The 25453-nt window shown below is 46.6% G+C and overlaps 1 protein-coding gene across 1 annotated transcript in view; it reads right to left on the reverse strand.

Annotated features, from left to right (window-relative positions):
* Positions 1-537: 537 nt before the first annotated feature.
* The window catches only part of SLC18A2 (solute carrier family 18 member A2), a 34608-nt gene continuing 9692 nt past the window's right edge, over positions 538-25453 (reverse strand). Inside the window, exons 4-16 of the mRNA XM_057530825.1 lie at positions 24867-24925; positions 24503-24586; positions 24096-24188; positions 23291-23380; positions 23144-23187; positions 23013-23073; positions 20382-20477; positions 11041-11119; positions 10821-10872; positions 9709-9772; positions 7539-7658; positions 7265-7398; positions 538-899 (exon numbers count right to left, since the gene is read on the reverse strand). Of these exons, the coding sequence (XP_057386808.1) occupies positions 795-899; positions 7265-7398; positions 7539-7658; positions 9709-9772; positions 10821-10872; positions 11041-11119; positions 20382-20477; positions 23013-23073; positions 23144-23187; positions 23291-23380; positions 24096-24188; positions 24503-24586; positions 24867-24925 (1081 nt within the window). The 3' untranslated portion in view covers positions 538-794. The remainder of the gene's footprint in view (positions 900-7264; positions 7399-7538; positions 7659-9708; positions 9773-10820; positions 10873-11040; positions 11120-20381; positions 20478-23012; positions 23074-23143; positions 23188-23290; positions 23381-24095; positions 24189-24502; positions 24587-24866; positions 24926-25453) is intronic.

Genomic DNA, 25453 nt, shown 5'->3' on the forward strand with positions numbered 1-25453 from the left:
AAGATGACTGGCTCAAGTTCTTGTCTTCTGCATCTGAGATAACAGCTTTTAACTCATGAATATATTGACAGTACAGTTGACCCTTGAACAACACGGTTTGAACTGCACGGGTCCACTTATATGCAGAATTTTTTCAATAAATACAGGCTGCAGTACTACATGGTCTGTGGTTGATTGAATCCAGAGATGTGAAACCATGGATACGAAGGGCTGACTGTAAAGTTGTATGCAGGTTTTCGACTGCATGGGTTGTCGGCACCCCAAACCCTGTGTTGTTCAAGGTCAACTGTAATTACAAGTTCAGTAACTCAACATTCAGTGTCACTATATAATATATGCCGTCTTACTTGATTCTGTTTTTCAGACTTCCTTCTAGTTCCTCATTATTGGAAGTGTCTCGGAGATAATGCGTGCTTTAAACACTCATTACCAATATTCAGAAAATATATAAGACTTTTTTGCCCAGGTGTTCGTGAATGTAAGTTAAAAAATTATATTTGATTTGGATTCAAATATTTATAGATTTACACTATTTCGTCAAAATATATTGTATAATATTTAATAAAATCAAATACATAAAATAAAGTTTTCAACACTATTTATACAAACCCCTAGAAAAGCTGCTTTTTCTTTATAAGGCTGTTGGCAATCGATCATAACCATGGAAAAGAAAACCTTTGGTTGTTTTACTCTTTCACCAGGGATGAGTGGTATCACTAAGACAGTTCTGGATGAGTCATTTTACTGGAAACACTGTTTCATACAATTAGATACTTGGATGACTTTTGAGGGTCTCAGTCACTTTCAGATTCTTCATCCTCACCTATCGGATACGACTGGATATTATTCTGAGTATACATTTTTGTTTTAATGGGGCAGTTGTGATCCATGAGGATAGCCTAAAAGAGAGCCAAGTGCAGATATATTAACTTACTGTTTCATAAAGAGAAGATAGTCTTACCCTGTTTCTAAGGATTAGCAGTTTGAAAACTACATATAGTACCACCCACTATCAACCAACCAGTAATTTGGTGCAACTGCCAGGTGCCTTCCCTAGAAGACCTGGAGTTCTAAACTGAAGATTCCAGGCAATAGGAAGCAGCAGCAGCAGTCTGCAGTATTCCCATTATACCTGCCAGGAGCCATAAGTAGATTGGGAGGAAGCTGTAAGCTATGAAAAAAGGGATATGCAGGTTAGGTTTAGGTTATACTTAGAATCTTTGAATTAGGGTGGGGGGATCCTGGCGGTCACCCAATGCACCTTCACAGTGGCAACACTTAATAAGGAGGTCCTCCCTCCTTCATGAGGCAAGCTCTTCGTGTTAGAAACATCCCTGAGGCTGGACTAAACCTGTCTCCATGTTTCTATTTGTGGATCAAGTTCTAACTCCAGCCATCTTCACAGCCTGCCCTTAAAATATTTTAAGACCATGGCCATGGCCCCTTAGATTTCCCTAGACTAAACGTCACAGGGCCCTTATCTTTTTAAAAATGGCATTTCAGGAGGACCTCTCCCCAAATCCTGGCTGGCCTCTTGCTCAAGTGTATTTTAAAAAATACATTCCTCTCATGTACATAAAAATCTCATGCACTCCCTTATTGTTACTGAAAACTTTTTTAAAGGTCAACTGATCCTCAACTGATAAACATCCTCAGTTGATAAGCACTGCAGTCATCATTCTTCACGAAAGTGTACAGACCAAGCACGTAGTCTGAGTGCACAGCTGGGGTTTATCACGCCAGGACTGTGCTAAGCATTGTCAATGCAATACTTCAACTTCACAATAACCTAACCTATGTGGTAGTTTGATAACCCTCCGTGTAGGCACAAAGGTTAAAGAACTTGACCAAGGGATGTACAGCCAAATGGGGCAGATACGAGCCCAGGCAGCCTATGCCAAAGTCTGCTCTGGCGATGCCCCACAGGACAGCAGGAGTGTAGAGCGCGACATCAGGTGCAACTGAAATGAATTCTCTCATCAAGAATGTCTTTCAGGGGCTTCCCTGGTGGCGCAGTGGTTGAGAATCTGCCTGCCAATGCAGGGGACATGGGTTCGAGCCCTGATCTGGGAAGATCCCACATGCCGCGGAGCAACTAGGCCCGTGAGCCACAATTACTGAGCCTGCGCGTCTGGAGCCTGTGCTCCGCAACAAGAGAGGGCCGCGATAGTGAGAGGCCTGCGCACCGCGATGAAGAGTGGCCCCCACTTGCCGCAACTAGAGAAAGCCCTCGCACAGAAACAAAGACCCAATACAGCCAAAAATAAATAAATAAATAAAGGAGTTCCTTTAAAAAAAAAAAAGTACTTATACCTTTAAAAAAAAAAAAAAGAACGTCTTTCAGAGTTTTCCTCCATGTAAACTATTCCCTCCAGTTCCTTTCTGTGCAGTTTGAAAATCTAAATGGCAGCACTTATCTGGATTAAAATTTATCTTCTGTTGGCCTATTGCAACCTATCTTGGCGCTTGTTAGCTACTCCTCCCAGTTCTTGCCCCACAGATGTGATAAGCTGCTATGTCTCCACTCAAGTGCTTAACCCATTTATCATTTCCCAAGAAATGCTAAAATGATCTGCTGTGTGGCATGTTAAGATAAGGACTTCCAGGACCCTCTAAGTTAGGCTGCCAGCTCAAATTGTCAGCTGCAAATTTAACTCTATTTTTTTCATTATGCTTCTTGCCAAGTGAATTGATACACGGACTTCATACAGAGCTCAATTTCTAAAAATAAGTAATTGAGGCAACAGACACTGTATACCAGGACCATTCTCCCCACGTGGGTGTGTGCTCGTAACACAAAAGGTCTAGCCACCAAAGAGCTCGATGTCTTGCCTCTCTGGATTGGTGATCCTCAAAGAAATGTGCCCAAGAATCACTTGAGGGGGCAGGTTAAAAATGAAATCCCCCGTCCCTACCCTCACATGAGGGTGAGAAACGTGCTGCGAGAAACACCGCCCGACTTATGTGGCATTTTCTAGGGCATAGTAGGGTCACATGGCTGACCACAGCTTACTGGGCACCTACCAGATGTGTGTCAGTGCCCTTAAGGTCCTCTACCAGCAACTTAGGTACCTCACTGCACACGAGTGACAGGTCCCATAGGGTTTGCAGGCGGAGCGCTCACTGTGAGTTAAGTGCTCAGGGAAAGCAATGTGGAAGCGATGGGGGTGGACTTGAAGCTTGAATGATGGAAAGGATTTTCACAGCGAGGGAGCTGGGAACGAGCGCAGCAGAGGTTATTTACCAAACGAGACATTAAGTAAAACAGCCTGCCTCCCCGCCAACCCCCCCCACCCCCGATCTGATGATGAGGCACAGGGAGACGTTCACGGGAAAGCCCAACCGGGGCCAGACTGCAGGGCCCCGAATGCCAGGCAGGGGCCTTGACCCCAGGCCCACAGGTGGCGAGCCAGGCTTGGAAAGGATGGCCATCATTCTACCTTATCACAATTGCCTTCTATCCCTTGGTTGTCCACCATTATATCTAACGGTAGGTACATGTAGACTTAAGGACCTCTGGAACCTAGCACTGGGTACGTAATACAGACTCAATTAAAAAACTGCATTGCAAGGGAAGAAGTTCAGTCAGACCAGTTATTTGGCATCATATAGACTTAAATAGAGTTTATCAATTAACCAAACTGCATTTGTTGACACTACCTATATCAGGTTAAGAAGTTTTCTTTCTTAAAAGATCATCTGTAGCTTTTAAAACCTAGCTTACTGGCTTCTGAACCTCTTTTGAAAGATTTGTGCCACAGTTGTTGTTTTTTTTAAGTTGTACATGATTAAGCCAGATGGCATCTAATAGTCCAAAAGTGCCACGAAAAGAGGGGCATGAACAAGATCAAGTGGGTAAGTCAAGTGCGCGGGGGACGTGTGCAGAGTGGCCCGGGGAGCAGCCTGGTAATCAGAGCAGTGCTCCATGCACTGCTGTGTGCAAAAAGGTGTGTTTGACTGAAGAAAAAGTTAAAAAAAAAAAAAAAAAAAAAAAAAAAGGGGAGGGCATTTTCATCTGAATTCAGGGCAACGCCTGGTTCCTGAGAGTTGAGCCCTAGTCCTACCAAATGCCTGGTTTCATATCAGACACAGGAGAGGCAGGATTTCCAAACTGGTAAAAACATGCTGGACCAAGTGAAGTGTAAAAATAACACAAATACAAAGCTGGGACAGTGAAAAAGTAAAAGCATTAAAATGTAAGAGTTCCAGGCTTCAAGACTTTGAAAGATACCAGGCCTATGTGCTAGAAAAGATTTATTTACCACATCTTTAAAAAAAAAAAAAAAAAAAGTGATGGTTTTGCATCAGGGTCACCCAGTGAAAGAAAGCTGCAGTCCTCAAACCACCTACTTTCCTGTCTGGGCAACAATTAGAAACTTCAAGAGTAAGACCTAAGAAATGTGCCCTATCTTTAAAAATAATTCAACCTGAAAAAATAAAACTCCATTCCAGAACACAGCTTTCCTCCTCACTGGGTATTCTGACAGTTAGAGGCTGTAAGCAATTGTCTTATAACTGGAACACAGTTTCCTAAATGACAGAGTTGGTGTTTCTTATACTTGCAGAGGAACTGGAGTAACAGGCTTTTTTCTCTGCCTGTATTGATAACACTGATTATTTAAAAAAAGAAAAAAAAGCAGAAATCCAATAAACCAAATGGAAGAAAAACTCAAGTGCTCACAAACTGCTTCATGACTGGATGACTTAGGGTCCATAAAACAGCACTCGAATTTTCCATTTCTAGCTGAAGTCCAAACACCACTTAATCAGAATGCTTCCTAATGAAAGAATGATTTGCTAAGGTTTGTATACCTTCTTCTGGCTCTCACGTCCCCTGCGTTTGGTAACTGCTGATCCTGAATGCCAGCACTTGTCTGTGTTGGATTTTCTCAAGTGGGCAGTAATCGATCGTCCCTCCTCCACGGCACTCACTGCTTCCTGCCCTCGCTCCCCTCATCATCCGGCGCTATTGGTTTCCACCTGGTTCCTTCCTGCTCTGCCTGCACAGTGAGTAGGTGGCAGCTATTGGCTGCCACCTTCGCGTGCTGCCATTATGCCAGTCAAATGGCATCTGACACGATGCATTCAATTATGGGCATCAATTATGGGCAGGCAGATGCGCATTCTCTCAAGTTTTTAATGATTCATCTTGCCAGGCACTTATTAAGGATTTTGACATTTTACAGTGGAAGTGGCTTCTGGAAGCCTGTCATTCTTATTGCTTTGCCTTTCAGAATTGTCTCTTCCACTTCCTTCAGCACTTTTCTTTTTAAATGAACTAAAGCCGTAGTTTAAATGTGGGAAGAGGCACTGAGGCCTGACTTCCGCCCATCACATGGGGACCCCAGAGTGGGAGCTGGCAGGACAAGCTCACCCCCACCCCCCGGTCCCCTGACCTCATCCACTTCCTCCAAGACCTCAGATAAGCCCTCACGCTGCTGCCAACGAACGGATAACACAACAGCCACTAACGTCTGCTGCTCGGCGAGGGAAGCCCACTGGGCAGCCCTGGGCTCTGAGAGTAAAAGGAGGCTCTCATCTCAGAGAGGAAGAGAGGGAGGAAACTGGGGTACTGCTGGGCTGACAGAGTAAGTCAGGGTTAGGTGAGAGCAAGAAAGGAGAGTGGGGTGAGATGGGAACGCGTGACAATTTATTGAGCATTTACTGTGTGCAGACTCCAGGGTCGCATTCCACTAGTATTCTTTCATTTAATCCTCACAACCACTCTGTGAGGTCGAGGCTATCGTCTTCCCATGGGACAGACAGCTCGGCCCCAGGGCTGCCATGCTGGCCCTGCGCTGTCTCCTGAGTCTTAAACAGTCTCCTGGATGACAGGAGCATTTGTAGGTGATTTTTTTTTTTTTTTTTTTGGTCAAATAGGGTTGGGAGTAATCTTCATTCAGCCTTAATCAGATTGATGTGGTGGCAACAGGACAAGCGTTGTTTTCTGTGGTTGCACAGAGAATTTTCTGACCCTGATTGGGGCCAAGGTACTGTGCTGGGGTCGGACAAACAAAGGTAGACAGGCAACTTAGACAACCAGGCTGGAAAACAGGAAGTGCCCCGAGAGAGATATGACATAGTGCTATGGCTGTGGCTGTTCGGAGCTGGCAAGCATAGGCAAAGAGGAAGAGTCAAATGGCTCGTGAGTAATTCAAAATCACCTACTTCAATCCTATAGAGTAAAGGGCACAAGACCAGTGCTCAGTGCTGGACATATGTTTTAAATATACTGCACATATAAATAAATACAAAAAGTGCCCAAAACAAAGACTGCACACAACCTAACTTCAGGGTCTGTGTCTCTCTTTAAATCCACTCTTTAGGGATAATCATATAAAAGGGCAGTCAAGAAATGCCAAAGCCTTAAAACCCATTTCAGGTCAAACATCAGACAGAACTTCTGACGTACTCCCTAGAGAACAGCAACAAGGGAACCTCACACCCATTCCTAAACGCCAAATACCATCTCCCCCAGCCTTGTTTCTCTCATTCATCTTTAACCTAAGGCCCTCATCTTTCAACTAGACGAGTGTCTATCACCATTTGATGTTTAAAAAAAATCAGCAGCAGCACCAAACCAGGTATGAATGCTTATCAGAAAGGGTAAAATGACCAATGCATTTCAAAATTCAAATTAGAATCAATAAGTATGAATTTATTCAGAAGAGGAACACTTAACACTCAATACTACATCTTGCCTATAGCTATGATTCTGGTCATGAAATTATGAACTTAAACGTTATACATACGTGCTAACATGTGCCCAAAGGTACATAAACAATATTTTTCCATAAGCGTCTGTTACCTACATTAAAACCATCTCCAGAATCTTATGCAGTAAGGACTAAGACACTATTACTGAAAGCTGTAAGGGTTAGGAGAAAAGCAAACAGGACCAAAACTGGCTGATCTTAGAAGTAAGCACAAGAGGCAAAAAAGTTATCTTCAAGATTTTCAAGAACCTTAGAAAATTAAATTGAACAATCCCTGTTTATATCTGGTTGATGAAAAGAGCTATATTGACTGCTAATCTATGTACAAAAATAGTTTCATTCTTCAAATATATAAACATAATGCTTGATACAGTAAAACAAGTAGCTGCCCTATGTGGTATAAACTAAAAAGGAACTCTTACCATTTACATTTGGGGAGTTCTGTTCAAAAGGAGCAGAAATATATTTTAGAACTAAGCCATAAGACACTATCCAGGAGATGATAAAATTATCAAGAAATACTTCATTGCATCCTAAAATTTGCTTACCATTTTTTCTTCCTTGGCAGGTGGACTTCGGAGAAAAAAGCAGAGAGGAGCAAAAAGAATATCAATTATTCCAATAATTGTCATGAGCCATGGAAATCCAATTGCCTTTGCGATAGCCCCTCCAGCAGAAGGACCTTTCAGGAAACAGAGAATTAGATAAAGCTCTCTCTAAATGTCTTGTAGGCAGAAAGATGCAAAGGTTTAAATAATTTTCAGTAGGCATTATCAATCATGCACTGAGAAAAAAGGTTGTTTTGAAAGCCCATGTCCTTACCTATAGCATATCCCATACAAAATGCTACATCGGCAATGGCATACACACTCCCATAGACGGACACGTGCCGCAGGTCAACCAGGTAGCCCATGATGGGCATCATTGACGAATCCACCATGCCTGTGGACAATCAGGGAACACAGTCTATAGAAAACTGATGGAAACCAATAATGAACTGAATGTCAGGGACTGTGTCCTAAACTCACGACCCTGCCAAGATTTCTCACTGCTACCTGCAAGTCTTGAGGCAAACTCCCTACAACATACCTTTGGCTGAAGACAGATTGAAGGTGCTTGAGGCTGAGACTGGAACCCAGACCACCATTTGCTGTTCTCCACCTTGCCTCACCTTGTCCTCCACTGTCTGGTGGACAGCACCCAGTCCTCTGGTGACTCACCTGCCGTTCTTCAGATCCAGAGGGATGCTGGTTACTGGTTGTGTGGACCCCAAGCCTGCTTCCTGTGGGTGTTTTCCTGATTCACTATTTTCTGGTCCACTCGTCCTTTGCCCTCAAAGAGTGGGCAAACCTACATGCCTCACTCAGCTCCCTCCCCCAGCTCCCTCCCCATCCACACTGTGGCCTCACACTTAGATTATGAGAGTTAAAGTTGGAAAGTATTAGGGAGAATCAGAAGGAACCAGAACAGGAAGGAGTCTGAGGGATCATCCTGCCCTACTCAGGAAATTAAAATCGAAAGAGTTTTGCTCATTTACTTGGCTAAAAAACCAAAACCGCCACCACCACCTCCAAGACCTGTATTAGAATCTCTGGTCTCTTGAATAGTCGGGGACAGGAAGCATAAAGAAAAAACACATATATTCAGAGTTCTGGGTCCAAATCCCTGGCTGGGTGAGCACTGTCATGCCTTCTCTCTCTGAACATCAGTCTCCCCATGGATAAAAGGGAGATGACAATGACTGGCTGAATGAGGTGATGGCTGTGAACACACCCAGCAGGGCGTTCAAACGATAGACCCCGTACCCGAACACCCACCAGGGGCAGGAGGGTAAGGGACACTTCTTTCATTCAACTAGTATTTGCTGATCACCTAACATGTGCAAGTTGCTGGGACACAGGGGAGAACAAAACGAACAAAGAGTTGGAAAATAAATTACGACTGTGGGGCTTCCCTGGTGGCGCAGTGGTTGAGAATCTGCCTGCCAATGCAGGGGACATGGGTTCGAGCCCTGATCTGGGAAGATCCCACATGCCGCAGAGCAACTGGGCCGTGAGCCACAATTACTGAGCCTGCGCGTCTGGAGCCTGTGCTCCGCAACAAGAGAGGCCCGCGCACCGCGATGAAGAGTGGCCCCCGCTCACCGCAACTGGAGAAAGCCCTCGCACAGAAACGAAGACGCAACACAGCCAAAAATAATAAATAAATAATTAAATTTATAATAAATAAATAAATAAATAAATAAATTACGACTGTGATTGAGGCTATAAAGGCACTGTGAGAGGTTATGTATACGTATACATACAAGCTAGGAGAACCTAACCTGGTCTAAGGGGTCCACAAAGGCTCCACCCTTTCTACTGTACCAAAGAGTCAACTCCTGCCTTTACCCTGTGACAGATTTACCTTTCTTTTTATCATGATCAATGTGTATATTATAAATGAGAAACAAGCATATGCTATTTATCCAAAATATTAACAAGGTTTTTCCCTAACATATTACTTACTGTTCCTCACATTACTGCAAAGACTCAACCTCTTTGCCTGTGAAAATTCCTGCAGTACAGCTGGTCATCAATACATCAGTCTACCTTTTCTGTACCAAACCTTATACAAAACATACATGTGAAGTCTCTTTGTCCCCCAGCCTCATATGAGAAGGTCTGTGCACAGATATGAGCCCAAACAAATGGATTCTGAGGAAGCAGTTCTCCTGTTTGCCCAAGCTCAGCAGTGGAGTGTCACTTTGCTTCTGTAAATAGCAGGCTTTTTATAAGACCGGTTTTCAGGAAATAAATGACTAGTACATGGAAGCCGGTACCTTTCTATGGACGATCTACAAGCCGTACATGAGCTAAGCTGCCCACAGCCTCCTGTCAAAGTTCTAGATATTTTAGATTGAGTAGCTATAGTCTGCCCAAGTAAGAGGAACTCTGTCTTAGTAATGGGAAAACAAAGTTTTAAATTTAGGTAAAAGACTCGTGTGACTTACCAATTGCAAAACCAACTCCAAAGTTGGGAGCTATGAGTCCATAAATGTTTTTTGCAAGAGGAATCTGTAAGAGGAAATAAATGTTATGCTAAAATAACATGCTGGGGCTTCCCTGGCAGCACAGTGGTTAAGTATCTGCCTGCCAATGCAGGAGACAGGGGTTCGAGTCCTGGTCCGGGAACATCCCACATGCCACAAAACAACTAAGCCCGTGCACCACAACTACTGACCCTGCGCTCTAGAGCCTGCAAGCCACAACTACTGAGCCCGCATGCCACAACTACTGAAGCCCACGCGCCTAGAGCCCGTGCTCCATCACAAGAGAAGCCACTGCAATGAGATGCCTGAGCACCGCAATGAAGAGTAGTTCCCACTCGCCACAACTAGAGAAAGCCCGTGCGCAGCAACGAAGACCCAACACAGCCAAAAATAAATTAAATAAAATAAATAAATTTATTAAAATTAAATAAATAAAATAACATGCTATCCAACTCTAAATCATCTTGGAAAGTCTTAAAGATATGCTTTCTTTGGCCTGTTATGCGTGTTCCCTCCTGGAGGAAGTAGGAGGAGAAGCAGGATGAGGTTCGGGCAGAAGTAGACCCTCCAAATCTTTAATAGTTGGAGTTGAAATGGGTTTTGTGACCACCACGAAAAGCTAGTTCACTGCCATATGTGAAAGTTCAGCCTCGTCCATACACCATTTTTGAAAAGAACCATAAGGTCTCATTTGGGATAGATATTGGCCTTTAGTAGAAGATGTTTTATTCTAGAAAAACATCTTGCTATTGTTTCTGGCTAGCTGCCCTAAAGTGTTTAAGACACGCCAATGTTTAAGATGTTGGGGAGCGGGCTACAAAGTGAAATAAAAACTATGTAATAAAACATTCTAAATAATTTCCAACCAACATGAAGTGAAAATAAACCCTTTGGAGAGTCTTGTCCAAAATTTTTAAGATGATAAAAAATGATGAGAAGAAAATGGAAGATGTAATAAAACTCAATGTCAACAAACTTCAAACTGCTATAAAATATTTCTTGGTGATTTTTGCCCAAAGCAAAAGTTTCATTCACAGATTATTTCCACTTGCCAAATGTCATCTTTCACTCACACATAAAATGCTGATTCCGACAATTATCATTCCTAGAAGAGCACAAAGCCACCTGTCAAAAAACAAAAAAGCACCATCAATACATGATTTCCGCCCCCATCCAAGTTTTCAATGGAAATCAAAAGAGTAAGTTGTAATCGTGAAGGCAGAAACACTTGGAATTTTTTTTTAAAGAACTACATTATTATAACAGAGTGAGTGTTGTCTCATTTCATCTTACCTCCCCATCTTGTGCGCAAGGATCCCAAAAATATTGGTTCCAAGGAGATAAGAAATACTAGCTGGTAAGAAAGCAACGCCTGCAAATGTATGAAAAGGACACCTTATCGGTACTGATATCAGTCACATGTGAGAAAAACTAATCACTGTGAGACACCACGCTGGTGATTAGAGCTGATGAAATGAAGCCCTGGGGCCTGCACCCAAGCAGCTAATATCCGGTGGCTGCCAGAGCCCGTCTGGGCCCCACGCGGCTTATCCGGCCGCCCAAAGCTGCCGAGACGCTCCAGAAATGAGATTCCTCCCTCTATCATCAGCTTCATCTCGCCTCCACCTCTGCCTGGTGGCGAGCTTTACCCGGAGACGACACCAACAGCTCCCGGCATGGGCAGTGAGCAATGGGCATCTGCTTCTGTTCCCCACACCCCCTTCATGATTTGTACGACAGGAGAAAGACACGGGCATTGACAAAATCGAGGAACATTAAGATGAGGGCAAAAAAACATTAAAATTATCCCACACCCCTTCACTCATATAATCACCACAGTTTTCCCTTGTAAGTTTTACATACATAAATAAATGTGTGTACACAGGATTTAGGTTTTTTTTTTCAAAAAAATATGGGATTATACCTATGGTTCTACATCCTGCTTTTCTCAATAACCTTCATGAACATCTTTCCATGCCAGAAAAATAAATAAGTAAATGTCTCCGTGGTCATTTTTTGTGGCCAGAATGGCTTGCTGGTGACTCCTGACTCCCAGAGTGAAGCATGGAAACCATCTCTGAAGCCCAAGCTTCAAAGCAGGGATGCAGACCAGCTCAGGGGAAGCCCCAGACAAGCTACATCTTTCTGAAGCGAGTGGGGTGCTGAGCTCACACATGTGACTCGGAAGCCAGCATATGTTATTTTCCATGGACAGCAGATACAGTTGACCCTTGAACAACATGAGTTTGAACTGCACAGGTTCATTCGTACGCAGATTTTTTTCAATAGTAAACACTACAGTATTACACGCCCCATGGTTGGTTGAATCCACAGACGTGAACAGCAGCTACAGAGGAACCACAGACACGGAGGGCCGACTATAAGTTACAGCGGGTTTTCATCCGTGCAGAGGGTCTGCACCTCTAACCCCCGAGTTGTTCAAGGGTCAACTGTACTCTCAGACAGCAAACACCCACTTCACGATTCTCAAGCCCAAAGCATGGGATTAGGAGGCATGAAACAAGGTGTTCATTTCAGCTGGAAACTTACCACCCAAGGCTTAATTAAGTGGGTCACTTGAACCTCTTAGAGCCCAAGAGACGGTGACAGCTCCTACTGCACACACCTCACGGGGAGGCTCTGAAGATCACACGGCAACATGCGCAATAAGGGCTGTGGCATCAGCCCTCCCAGCCTGATCCCTGCGCCCTGTCACTCCATACAAACCCCACCTCACTCACCACTCACCCCAGCCTGCTGACCTTCCCCAAACTGCAGTAAGCGCCTGCGGGCAGGGACCACTTCATGTGTCTCCCCGCAGCCCAACTCCACGGTGGCACACGGGAGGCGCCCAGAACACGCTGACCATTTAGAGGAAAGACCCTGCGTGAGGACGTTCACTTCACACAGCTGGAAGTACTCAAGGCCGTCCCTTGAAGGCGCCCCCGCTGGTCCAGCACGGGCTTACTCCGTGGGGTAACAGACAGGGTGTGGTCGGGAGCCCAGAGTCCTCCTTTCTTGACTTCCAAGCTGCGGACGGGGCCATGCACTCTTCGGGCCTCAGGTTCCAAATTCCCTTTTCCTGTTCTGACACAGCCTCAGCATCGTCTGCCTCGCCAGGACCTCCACCCTCGCACACAATCCACAGAACCTGCCTCTCGGAACTCAAAGAAACCTCAGTGTGCCTCGGGGAGGAACGGGGTCCCAGGAGGGGGCCATCCAGCTCTGCTGGGAAACCTGGGGCCGGGAGCCCACGACTCCTCCAGACGGCGCTTCAGGGGCGCCTCCTCCTACAGGGCCGCATCCTAACACCAAGCCCCAAGCCTCCCACCACCTCCACCCGCCGGCCCTGGTTCACACTCCAGAGCCAAGAGAAGCTGGCTTCAACCCCCTCCCCCAGCCCCGCCGCCAGCGCGTGGGGAGAGTGAGAGGCAACCCTCCCGCCGCTCGGCTTTCGCGACGAAACACGGCCTCAGGCTCTGGGTTGTTCCCCAGCGGCAGGGCGCCTACGGCGGCCCCTCTGTACACGTTCACATTCTCGACCTCGAAACCTGGTTCCCAGAACTGCCCCAGCCCACGACGGACACACAGCACAGGACCACTAGCATCTGAGGAAAAATAGAAGGGCTGAAGGAATCCTACGAGCCTCTCCCGAGGTCTGGCCCCTCGGCCACGCCCCTCGGCCACGCCCCTCTGGGGCAGCCGCACAGCGACGAGTCTCTGGAGCCCCAGCGGCGCATGCGCTCACCCAGCTTGCCGCGCACAGATCTGCGCTTCCTCCAGGCCCCCGACCTCGCCTTCCAGGGGTGCTTTCCAACCTTGGGCAGGGCTTCACACTCTCACCAGAGGATCCCCCCAGGTTCCTCTTAGGCCTTCATTTGTGCCTGTGGAGATTTTTTTGAATCTGCGACTAATTGGACATCTTTATCCCTCCCAAATTTGTATCACCGGCAAACACAGCAAGACTTCTCTCTAGGCCTTTCCCCAGCCGCATGAAAAGTGTTGACTGGGGCTGGGCCACGCGCGAGCCCCTTCTCTTCCCCTGGGGTGCCGGTGCCTGCTCCCTCGCCTCTGCTCATACAAGAAAGTTTAACCAAGAGGGACCACCCACCTGCCCCTAGTGCCTTTATGGAAAGTCTGGCTTTGACCACAGGCTTGACCTGCACTCAAGGGAGAGGCCTGGACCATCACAAAGTCCACAGAGAGCTGATCCTGGACACGCAGCCCCAAAGTGACCATGAGAATGAGGCCTTGGGCTTCTTCCGAGCTCCGGGTGACCCATCCCTGTCGTCCCCAAGGACTCAGCTAGGAACCAGAATGGGGCAGGGGTCCCATCTGGACTCCCCAGAGGGAGGCTCGGAAGGTTGAAGTCATCACATCCCAGAACCACAGGAGGCTGGCCATCATCTTGTCTTTGCCACCCAGCTAGGCTGGCACGGGACATGCCTGGGGTCACAGCTGGCTGGGAGCAGTATGGTCCCCCACCAGCAGGCCAGTGTCCTTCCTTCCATCCCACACTGCACCACCACACCTCGTTAAAGAACCAGAAGAAAAAGTCTCTTTCTACCCTTGTCTGGGGCCTGCTCCTCAGAGCCTGTGCTTCCCTTTTGGGGTCATAGCCCTCACCATGAACATCAACTTTTTGATTCCCTAAGCCTCAGGGTGTCAGGGAGAGGTCATCTGACCCAGGATTGAGGTAAAGAGATGCCATGATGATTCTCTCTCCACCAACCCAAACCCAGGGCCACGCCCAAGTGGCAGCACAAGGAGTTTGAGGGATGGGCTTGCAAGGGAGCCCCCTGGAGTAGGGATGGGCTGCGTCTTTACCTCCCCCAAAATGATGGCCCAAAACACTGCGTTCAACAAGAACAATCATGCGTCCCCTACGCAGCTCCTAAGATTGTTTTGCTTTGACTTCAAATCTTACGGTCTTTCTCCAGAAACAATCAGAGAAGCAAAAGGTAGAACGGCTTCCATTTCCACACTGGGCTGGAGAGAGCTCACACAGGGAGGGGCTGAGCTGCCCGGGCCTCCGGGAAGTCCTGTGCCACCTCCTAGAGCTGGGTCCTCGCCTCGGGGACAGGCCCACCCAGGGGCCTTCTCACCCAGGCTCGGAGGGGCCTGAGGGGCTCAGGAGAGGGGGCCGCGAGGTGGCGAGGCCCACCTAAGAGGAGAGCTTCCCCTCACTGGAGATGACACTGCAAACGGGAACAGAAATCTGATTCTCTTGAGGAAACCCAAGTCTAGCTCTGAGACAAGGAAGGAGCCATCTCACTGGTGGAAAGGTACAGGGTCGGGGGAACATCTGGCCGGGGTGATAAGCCCCACAAGAGGACCTCCTGATGAAATCTAGGCAGCCTGCGGCCTGCTATCTAACCCGGATGGCCTGGGTCCCTGACTGACGTGAAAGACTTTCTACAGAAAGCCTCGGGCTGTGTCTGGAGAAGAATAGGGCAAAGCAGCTGAAGAGCCCTGCACATGGCCAGGACGCGTTCAATTAGGGTGATAAGTCAGTTAAGTGGAGAAAACAGAAACACCAGGAAAGCATCTCTGCCCAGGAGCACGTGCAAAGCCAACATGGGAGCTCCACTCACAGCCACGCGCCACTGACACAGGGAGCCTCCTGAAGAGACCTGAAGGCGCTGATCAGCACAGGCACAGCGGGAAAGAGCCCGAGACAAACAGCTCCCAGGGTGTCATCCGCCGGTACCAGCACCGAGACACGAAGAACGTCTCATCTTTTGCAAAGCTGCTATTCACTAACTCGAGGACAGAAAAAGTCCACCCCTCCTGCAAAGTGGTGAGCTCTCCTTAGAACCTCTGAGAGCCTTTGGGTTTCCTCTGTTCTCTCCATGGCCAGGAAGTCCAGAGCGAAATTCCTGCTAAGAACTAGTCTTAGTTTACCTCCCAGAATCTTTCCTCCTTCACTGAATGATTCGTTGTTGGGGGCCCGGTTTGGTTTGGTTTTGCGACATAATCCACGAACCATACAATTCACCGTTTTAAAGTGCACGGTTCACTGGTTTTTAGTATATTCACAGGGCTGTGCAACCATCACCATGATTTAACTCCAGAACGCTTTCATCACCCCAGAAAGAAACCTCACACCCTTTAGCAGTCCTTCCACATCTGGCCCGACCTCCAACCATTTGGGGCTTTTTAATGAAGGATTTTGGGGGTTTTTTTAATGAACGAACACAGAAATTCAATGCAGAACCCAAAAGGACTAGTGCCCAGCCCAGGCCAATTGGAGTGAGGCCGGAAGATCAGGTACCAGCCCAAACCAGGAGGCAGCATCTGCCAGGACGCCTCCGCAAAGGGAATGCAAGTTCACCTGAGGAAGGTTGGGGGCACTAACAAGTGGGCTTATTCAGAACTGAGAGTCTCCATCTGAAGATGTCAGTATGTAAGGTGAAAGAACTATGAAAAGAAGATAAACCTCTAGGAAGGACAATTGTTAAATTCTTAAAGAAATGTGTGTGTGCAGGGACTAGCCTTCCAGGTACTAAGCAATATTCTCAAGCTAATTAAATAGGAGGGTATTGACACAGGAATACAAGCAGACAAATGGAACACAAGAGAGAAATCCAGAAACAGACCCAAGAACACACGGTCATTTCCAGCATGACAGACGTGGGAAATACCAGATGGACTCCTAGGGTTCCTGGCTATAGGGCTGGCGAGCCACAAAGGAAACAGTAACACCAGATCCCTATCACACACCTTATAGCAAAATGAATTCCGTGTAAATCCAAGAGTTTAATGTAAAAAATAAATCACAAATTTACTGGAGGAAAACATAGTGAAAAAATAATCTTGGCAAGGGAAAGGCCTTCCTGAGCCTGACTTGAAATGACTATGATGTAAAGGGGAAGCTTGCTAAATCTGACTCAGAGCATTTTAAATGTTCCAAGTGGTAAAAAATTTTTTTAATTTAAAATAAAATAAAATAAAATCCCCCCATCAAGTCAAAAGACACACAACAAAGGGCACTATTTGCAAAACATCTGATAAAGGATTAATATCTTAACATACAAAGAACACTTAAAATCAATTTTTAAAAAAGGACAGAGCTCAATAGAAAAAATGGGTAAAGGATATTAATAAGAAGTTCACAGTAAAGGGAATAGATATGGATAATAAACATATGAAAAGGTGCTCAATTTCACTCACAAAGAATTTGTAAAAATAAATCAAAATGAGACCCCCTTTCTCACACACTCGATTGGAAAAGATTGATAATACCCGTGTTAGTGCAATGCTACCAAATATCAAAATGCCAGTTTAAGTTTAGGAATTTGCCCTACAGATATATGTACTTCCAAACATGAGCAGGAATACGTGGAACGGATATTTCACTGCAGTATGGTTTCTGATGGCAAAACTGGAATGAACCTAGATGTCCAGCAATAAGGACGGGTTGAAAATGTATGGTATAACCTTAACATGGAATAAAAGGCAATCAGAGCGGAAGGAATGATGGGTTTCCAGTTAAACAGGGCAGACTGAAGCTACGAGTTTTTCTCTATTCCCACTCGAAATTCCATTTAAATTTTAGTAAAGGAATAAAAGAAAACTACAGACCCTCCCCCTCTCTGCCCAAGGAGAGGCAAAATGAAAGGGGAAAAAGCAACAAGAGGGAGGAACAAGGAGAGGGAGAGCAGAGATGGACACAGCAGAGAGCACTGGAACCTTCCACCTGCTCACGGAGCGGGCAGAAACAGCAAGACCTTTGTGCCTCAGAACCCAGAAAATTAAGGAACTGAAGGCTCCAGGTACTGTGAACATAAGGCTGAGGGCGGAGGCTGTCAACCAGAAAGAAAGCGGTTGGACCCCCCAGCCCTCAGTGGTTCACCTAGCAGGAGAGGGTTTCTTTAGAGAAACTGAACTGAAAAGGTTCAGGGACCCCAGGCAGCATGGAGACCAGGGATGTCACAAGAGGCTGAAATGGGAGGTGAAGAGAAGTCTTCCTACTGAATGGTAAAGGGTATCATTTCAACATCCCTCCACCACCCCACACGTACACAAAACCACTTAGGGTAAATGTGAAAGGGCTCTTCAAAAGTGTGATACGATGACACCAATTGTAAAAGTTCAATAGAGTTTAGAGGAGGAGGATGAAGAAATCAATGGATATAAGGGAAGGCAAAATAAGAAATTAAAAGTTTAAAACATAGAGGTCCCAACATCCAACCAACCTGAGTACCAGAAAAGAGAAGAAAGAAAATGGAAGAGGGGGGAGGGATTAAAGAAATAATACAAAAACATTTTCCAGAACTGAAAGAAGGGATTTCCCAAATGAAGAGGCTGACCAAGCAAGTGCCCAGCACAGTGGAGGAAAGGACTCCCTGCAAATCAGCATCATGGATGCTCATCACCTAGAGAGGAAGAGAAGATCCTTCGAGCTCCTACAGAAGATGGGGAATGAGGACACTGGCCTCCTCAACAGCAACCCTGCATATGCCAGAAGGCAACAGCAACCCTGGCCTCAAGACTCAGAAGGAAAAGGATTTCCAACCAAGAATTATATACCCAAACAGACTAAGTCCACCAAACTCAGGATGAAGTTGAGGTAAGGATAAAGATGCTGCTGATAAGCAGGATCCCAGAGAACTTTACCTGCTGTGCACCCCCCTCAGGAAGCTGCTGGAGGACGGGTTCCAGCATAATGAGAAAGTAAACCAAAAGAGAGGAATACAGGAGAGGAGGATACAGGAAACAAAAGAGAGGCAAAGAAGATGCCCAGACATTAGAAGAGGAAAATCTCTGGATGGCCCAGGGAACAACTCTAGACTGGAACAGGAAGTCAGAGTCATGTGGGACAGATGTCCACAAACAAGCAAAAACACAGAAAGGTTAGGTCTGTGGATGTATTTGTCCATATTTAGAGGGTCTTTCATCTCTGCAAAAGAGTTTGAGGGAAATATTCATAAATGCTACACAGAAAACTAAGAAAATAGAAAGACACCACAATTACTAACTCCAGGAAAAACAAGAAGTTTGTAAAAAAGAAAGGAAATAATCACAGAACCCTACAGAGCTCGTCTTTGAATAATATTTACATATTCACAATAATGTCAATACTGAATGCCAATCTAACCAAAACCTGTAATACAATTGTTTTAGGAGAACAGAAGGTGAGAAAACATGTGAGTTGGTTGGTTGATATTTTCAGGTAAAGCAATAATGGCATTAAATCCTCATCTACTGTATTAGGAAGCTGGTGGACAATGTCAGAAATTGGAAAATCAAAAAATAGGAGTGTACACATTATTTAGAGACATAAAGGAAATTAGCAGAAGAAACTAAAAGAGTTGAAGGTGATCAAATCTGAGGAAGAGATTTGGAGATGAGGAGGCATGGGGCAAAGACTACTGTCTTTTCATTATGATTTTTATAACATATTTAACTTAAAAATTGTGTACATGTGTAACTTTGACAAAAAATTAAAATTTAATTAATTGTGAAAAGTAAATCTACCCATTCTGACACAGAAACAGAAAAACAAGAGGTCACACAGTGTGTAAATGGCAAGATTCCACATGGGTTGGGTTTTCAGGCATTTCACAAAGATGGTGATCAATGCAGAACAATCGAGGAAAAGACACACAGAACTATTAACAATGAATGTCACAGAGGACTGGGCTGGGAGAGGGGGAAAGATGAATATGAGATTTTTACAATTTTTACTTCCTCAGTCCCTGTACTTTGATTTTTTAACAATAAGCATGAATTACTTTCTAAATAAAAAATACTTTCAAAAATTCATCCTCTTAAAAACAAAGTTTGTAATGGATAAAGAAGATGTGGTACATATACACAATGGAATACTACTCAGCCATTAAAAAGAATGAAATAATGCCACTTGCAGCAACACAGATGGACCTAGAGATTATCATACTAAGTGAAGTAAGTCAGACAGAGAAAAACAAATAGCATATGATACTACTTATATGTAGAATCTAAAATATGACACAAATGAACTTATTTAGGAAACAGATTCACACACATAGAAGATAAACTTATGGTTACCAAACAGGGAAGGTGGGGGGAGGGATAAATTAGGAGTTTGGGATTAGCAGATACAAACTACTATATACAAAGTAGATAAACAACAAGGTCCTACTGTATAGCACAGGGAACTATATTCAATATCCTGTAATAAACCATAATGAAAAGAATATGAAAAAGAATACGTATGTGTATGTATAACTGAATCACTTTGCTGTACACCAGAAACTAACACAACACTGTAAATCAACTATACTTCAATTAAAAAAAAAAAAAACTATGTTTGTTGTTCTCTTTCCCATAAATTTTATTACCGTCCACATATATTTAATATAACTTGTCCAGTTCAGAAGTGTGAGGAAATGCTGAATGTATTTTTCATCTCTCATTTCTGCCCAGGTCTGATGCCTTGTTACTAATTATGCCCCTATCAGGGATGATACAAAAACTGGAGCCAAAACAAACCCCAAAGCTCATTGCTAACCTAAGCACTGACCCCATTAAGTGACAAACAGAAACAATCACTTTACCATCCTGCTACCGGCAGCTCAGCAGGACTACAATAATGAGACCCAACCTGGGGACAAAAATTCTAGAACCAGAAACTCGCGGCCCAGTCTTACCCAGCTGCCACTTGTGGGAACACATGGTCTCCATCATCCAGATGGGCAGGGCTGGCTCCAGCATGGCAATCCCCATGTTTGCAAAGCAGATGGACCCTTAAAGGGAGGAAGAAGGTTAGTGTCCTAATGTTTTGGGTCTCAAGTGTCCCCTACCATTTCCAAACACAGTTAAATCCCATGTGCCCACAGCCAGAACAATCAGCTCAGATACCCAGAACGTCTACTTTTGTAAGAAAAAGACAAATAACAGGTCAAAGGGATAGTGGGGAGTGTTGCTTTTTAAGTTATTATTATTACTTAAAACAACTAGAACCCCAGAGTCATAAAGTGTGGAAGTGGAGGGAGGCTTAGTGATCACTAGGTTTAACCTTCCCAATTTATTAATGAAGAAATGGAGTTCCAATTTATTAATGAAGTAACTTGCTTGAGGCTACTCAGCAGCTCAGGCTGACCATACACAGACTCAGGCAACCTGAGGCTCCTACGTCTATGTTTCACTGTATAACAAACACAGATATTTCTAATGATGCCCTTGGTTGCCCAAAATTCAAGTGCGTTCAGTACAAATATGCTGTTTAGGGATTTTTTTTAAATCAGCTATACCTATAGGGTATCCATGCAAATATCCATTATCACTGTGTTAACCAGAACCCTTTGTAAATGTAGCACCACCTGGAGAAAAACACACATTGCTGTCCCCATTGTTCTGAGAGCTTCCTGTGCTGTGTGCCGTGGAACCTCTAATTTGCTAGACTCCTGATCCAAAGAACATTGTGCGATCATAATTAAGGTGTTTACATACGATGAAAGATTTTTTCATTCTTTGTAGCATTTAAAGACAGAACATAAAAATGATGCTGAAATGGCTGGACTCCCCTCGCCCACCTGTTCCGTGTTTTCTTAAATTCTGTATTTGTCTATTTGACGTTAATTACAGGGCCAAACTAACAACCAGAGTTGTTCACGTCTCCCCTGTGATCCGGAACCCATACTCTGAGTCCCTGCTTTATCTAACTCTCGCCCACCTCACCAGTATCCCCTGCCCTAAATCCACCCAGGCAACTGGGGAGACCACCCAGACTGGAATTATTTAAACTAGCCAATCCTAAACTGCTTACCCTCCCCTACTTTTCCCATGGAAACTCCACTTTCTCATGGAAACGCCTAGGTTCTGGCCTGGGTCTTCCCCTCGCCCCTTTCTGCCTCCTGACCAAACCTGGTGCCTCCCCATGTGGCCCTGAGCGACGTGGCATGCCCCCTTTTCTCCAGAAACATAAGTAATAAAATCATCCTTTGGTGGTATTAATCTCTCCATGTCATCTCATCACTCAGTCGCCTCTGTAAACTAAACCCCAGCGGTACAAATGAGACACCGCCTGCCCCCCAGCTCCACCCCACACCCCACCATCCAGGCTGCCCGGACCCACCGACAGCCTGACACTGAATGCCGGCTTGATTTCTATATTACCTCCAAGGGTGGGTAGGGGTGAGACAGTGAGGGCCCAGGCAGCACGGCCTGCCCACACGTGTGCCCCAAGGTGCAGGGACTCGCATCTCTGGGCCCCCATCTCTCACCACACATGTCCTCACCCACCAGCTCGGACAGCCAGGGTTCCAGGGGAATCTCAGCTCTGGAATGTTCCCTGTGTCTTGCTGGGGGCACAGCGAGGTCCCCCTGCATGAGGAGGTCACCACACCAGGCTTATAACCCTTTGGTCAACAGGCATGACAGACAAGGTCTAGACCAAGGCCTCTTATGCGTTGCCGGGACCAAACCCAGCAGTACACACCTTAACAAAAGCAGCCTGGGGTTCTGAAAGCGGCTGAATCTGAATGTCCTCAGGCGGGGCGTGCCTCACTTCACCCAGCCTCCCGCCAGCCCTAGTGTCTGTGACTGCCGCTTAGACACACCTACCCCTACCTGGAGGGGACCCTGACCGGGCCTGAGGCCACCCCGCATGGACGCCTTCTCCGGCCTGATGCCGAGCGCCACTGCTGACCACTGTGTCCAGGCCCAGGCCGCGTAAGGCTAGTCCCTCACGAGGCAGCTCCAGGCCTGTGTCCCTGGGGGGGTCTTGGGAGGTCAGCTGCTTGGATGGATGCAGCCCATTATCCTCCCCAAGAGCCACAGAACCCCAGGGCGTCCTTTGAGCCCATCTCGGCCAAGAACCCAAAGGTGTCCGCTGCTGCGCAGGATGCCCTCTGCAGAAAGAGAGGCACCCCTTGGCCCTCTGGGGCCCTGCTGTCAGTCTCTATTCACAGATGCCAAGGTGAATCAGAGCACCCACCTAAGGCACCGGCGGGGAGGCCATGGACCCATTCCAGAAGTTCAAGGCCAAACGACGACAGCCGCTGACACAAACACAGTGAGCAAGTTTGGCCCAAAACAATCCTCTGCGGAAGGCGTCTCTGTGACTCAGCCATCTTTGCCCCAGATGAAAAACAACAAAGGAGCTTGGCTGCGTCAGAAATTAATGACAGAAGAAAACCATTTCTTCTGACGTGTAACCTCTTTGTGCCTTTTATGTTTTTCTACAGCCCAACGTTTCCAGCAGCAAAATGAACGCCGGTCCTCACCACCCACCCCCACCACCTGGCTGGGAAGAACCAGGGGTGCTGGGGGAGCCCCACCTGCGGCGATGAGGATGTACGGGTCCTTCAGCAGGGTGGTTAGCGGCGTCCCCTTCTGGCTCTGTCAGGGAAAACAGGGGTTAGAAGAGGCCACGCGGCCACCGCAGCACCCACCTTGCCCTGCTGCTCACCTCCGGCTGCACCCGGGACGGCTGGAGCACGAACAGCTGAATGGCTACAGGAGAAAAAAAGAAGAGGTGTGGCCCCAAGCACCTGCCCCCAGGGACGCCAGGCTCAGGGCCCCCGAGGTCACGGCCAAGGGGTCCACGGGGACTCACCTCCATCCAAGAGCACCAGGGCAGCCAGCACCAGGAACGGAGCTGTCTTCCCCACAAACTCGTACAGCACACTCCCAAAGGGGGGGCCCACTGCAGAGAAGAGAGAGAAGGGCCAGTGCCGGGCCCGGGACTGATGACCACCCCCTGGTCTAGAACCATCTTGCGTTTCTTGCGTTTCTCCCTCTACTTTGTTCCAAACACTGTGTGGGGTGGCCACCCTACATTCTGTTCAGGACTGTTAAGTTGCCCTGGCAACTTCCTCCAAGTGGTTTCACACCTGAGACATGGAATCACTCCCAAAGTAAAGGTCAGAGGAAATAAGACCCAGGCAACAGAAGTGCACAGGAAAATGGACCAGCTACTGCCCTGGTCCATTCATGGTCATTACACAGCAGCACAGACAGGGACTGTGGGCTCCCAGATGAAGGCCAGGAATGTAACAGAAAAGGGAGAGGACCTGGATCTCTCAGGGAAGGTGTTTGCACCTGGTCTGGGAGCTCAGCCAGGGCAGGTGGAGGAGGCAGGCTCAGAAAGTGGGAAGGTCCTCAGGTGGGATGGTAACTCAGAGAATGTTCAAGAGGAGGGGCCTTGGCAGGCCATCCTGTTCAAGACTTGGGTTTACATCTGGGCCCGGGAGAGAGGTCTGGGGAGTCCAGGTCCTCCCAGTCAGGACTCTTCCCACCATTTTTCAAAGTCTCCGTGAAATTAGGGAAGAAACAGAGGACAGTAGTGTGAAAGGCGGCTCACTGTCCAATGCCAGATAGGCCCCTCCCCCCAGGTGGCCCCCACAGTGGCCCTCACCCACCTAAGACCCCCATGGCCAGGCCTCCCAGGGCAATCCCCATGGCATTGCCTCTCTCCTCGTCATCTGTGTACACGCTGGCCAGCATGCCCATCCCTAAACAGGAAAAGAAACAGTGACAGCCAAGCTCTGGGAGCAACAGAATAACCATCACGACTCGCCCTCCCCCACCCCCAGCCCAGACTGTGGTCTTCCCACACCTGCCAGACCAACAGAACGTAAGGCCAAGCAGCATCCAACAAGGAGGTGGTACCTTCTCTGAGAACCAACCACCAACCACCACCACCAATACCTAGACTCCCTGAATTATTCCAACTCATTCTGCAAAGGGCTGCCAGCCTGGGCAATGCCGGTGGCCCCTCCAACAGACGGAAGCCCCGGGGCACTGACTTAGGCGTTTCCACACCTACCAGCTACAGAAGAGCAGGAGGAGCCGATGCCCTGCAGGGACCTGGCGATCAGCAGGAAGACGTAACTGCGGGAGAAGGCGAACACTGCGGAAAGAGGGGCCAGGCCACAGTCATTGCAGACCCACTGGTGCTGTGACCAAATCAGCTCAAACAGGGACCTCCCTTAACCCGATGGGGTATTTCCGTGTTAACCACATTGTGCTTTTGCTCCCTGAAGACCTCTCCTATCAACTTCTTTCTGCAGTTGTTGCCAACACCCCCCCCACCCCCACCCCCACCCCCGCCTGTGTTCTCAATTCCCAGCTGGTGGTGGTCAGAGCCCACCCGGCGACCCACACTCAGAAGGCAAACATCAGACACTTACTAACTGTTGAGATAAACATGATGCAGAAGCCCGTGAACATTGGGATTGGATAGCCGATTCTGCAAAACAGAAGCACAATGAAAACCTGGTGACTGCTTTGTATTTTTATAAGCCTTTATATTGAGTCTCTCCTGCTTACCCTTTGGGATCAGGTGGATAAGTGTTTGGTCAACTTTTCTAAAAATTCATAGAGTTGGTGCTTCCTATATGACCTTTTTGTGTTTGACTATCTTGGAGCGTGAATACATTTACAGATTGCCACTCTGAAATTTCTCTGGAATAAATGTTAATAAAATATTGGCAAGTAACCCAGAACACGTTCAAATACACAGTCCCTGTTTCTATCATTTTGTAAAAATTTCTTTAATTATAATCTTTGCTAGAGCTTCCCCAAAGGGACAGCTGCAATCAAATGACTCTAGTAAAAGGTCATCAAGTGATTCAATGGACAGCAGATGCAATGGCACTACATCTAAGAGGCATTAGGAAGCAAGGAAATGTTCAGATCTGTCTTCACGTTGACCCCGATGAAACCAGCTGAGAAAGACAGACCTTGTTTTCTGTGCAAAAATTCAACATCCTATTTG

This window comes from Balaenoptera acutorostrata, chromosome 16 (assembly GCF_949987535.1).
Source record: "Balaenoptera acutorostrata chromosome 16, mBalAcu1.1, whole genome shotgun sequence".
Lineage (NCBI taxonomy): Eukaryota > Metazoa > Chordata > Mammalia > Artiodactyla > Balaenopteridae > Balaenoptera > Balaenoptera acutorostrata.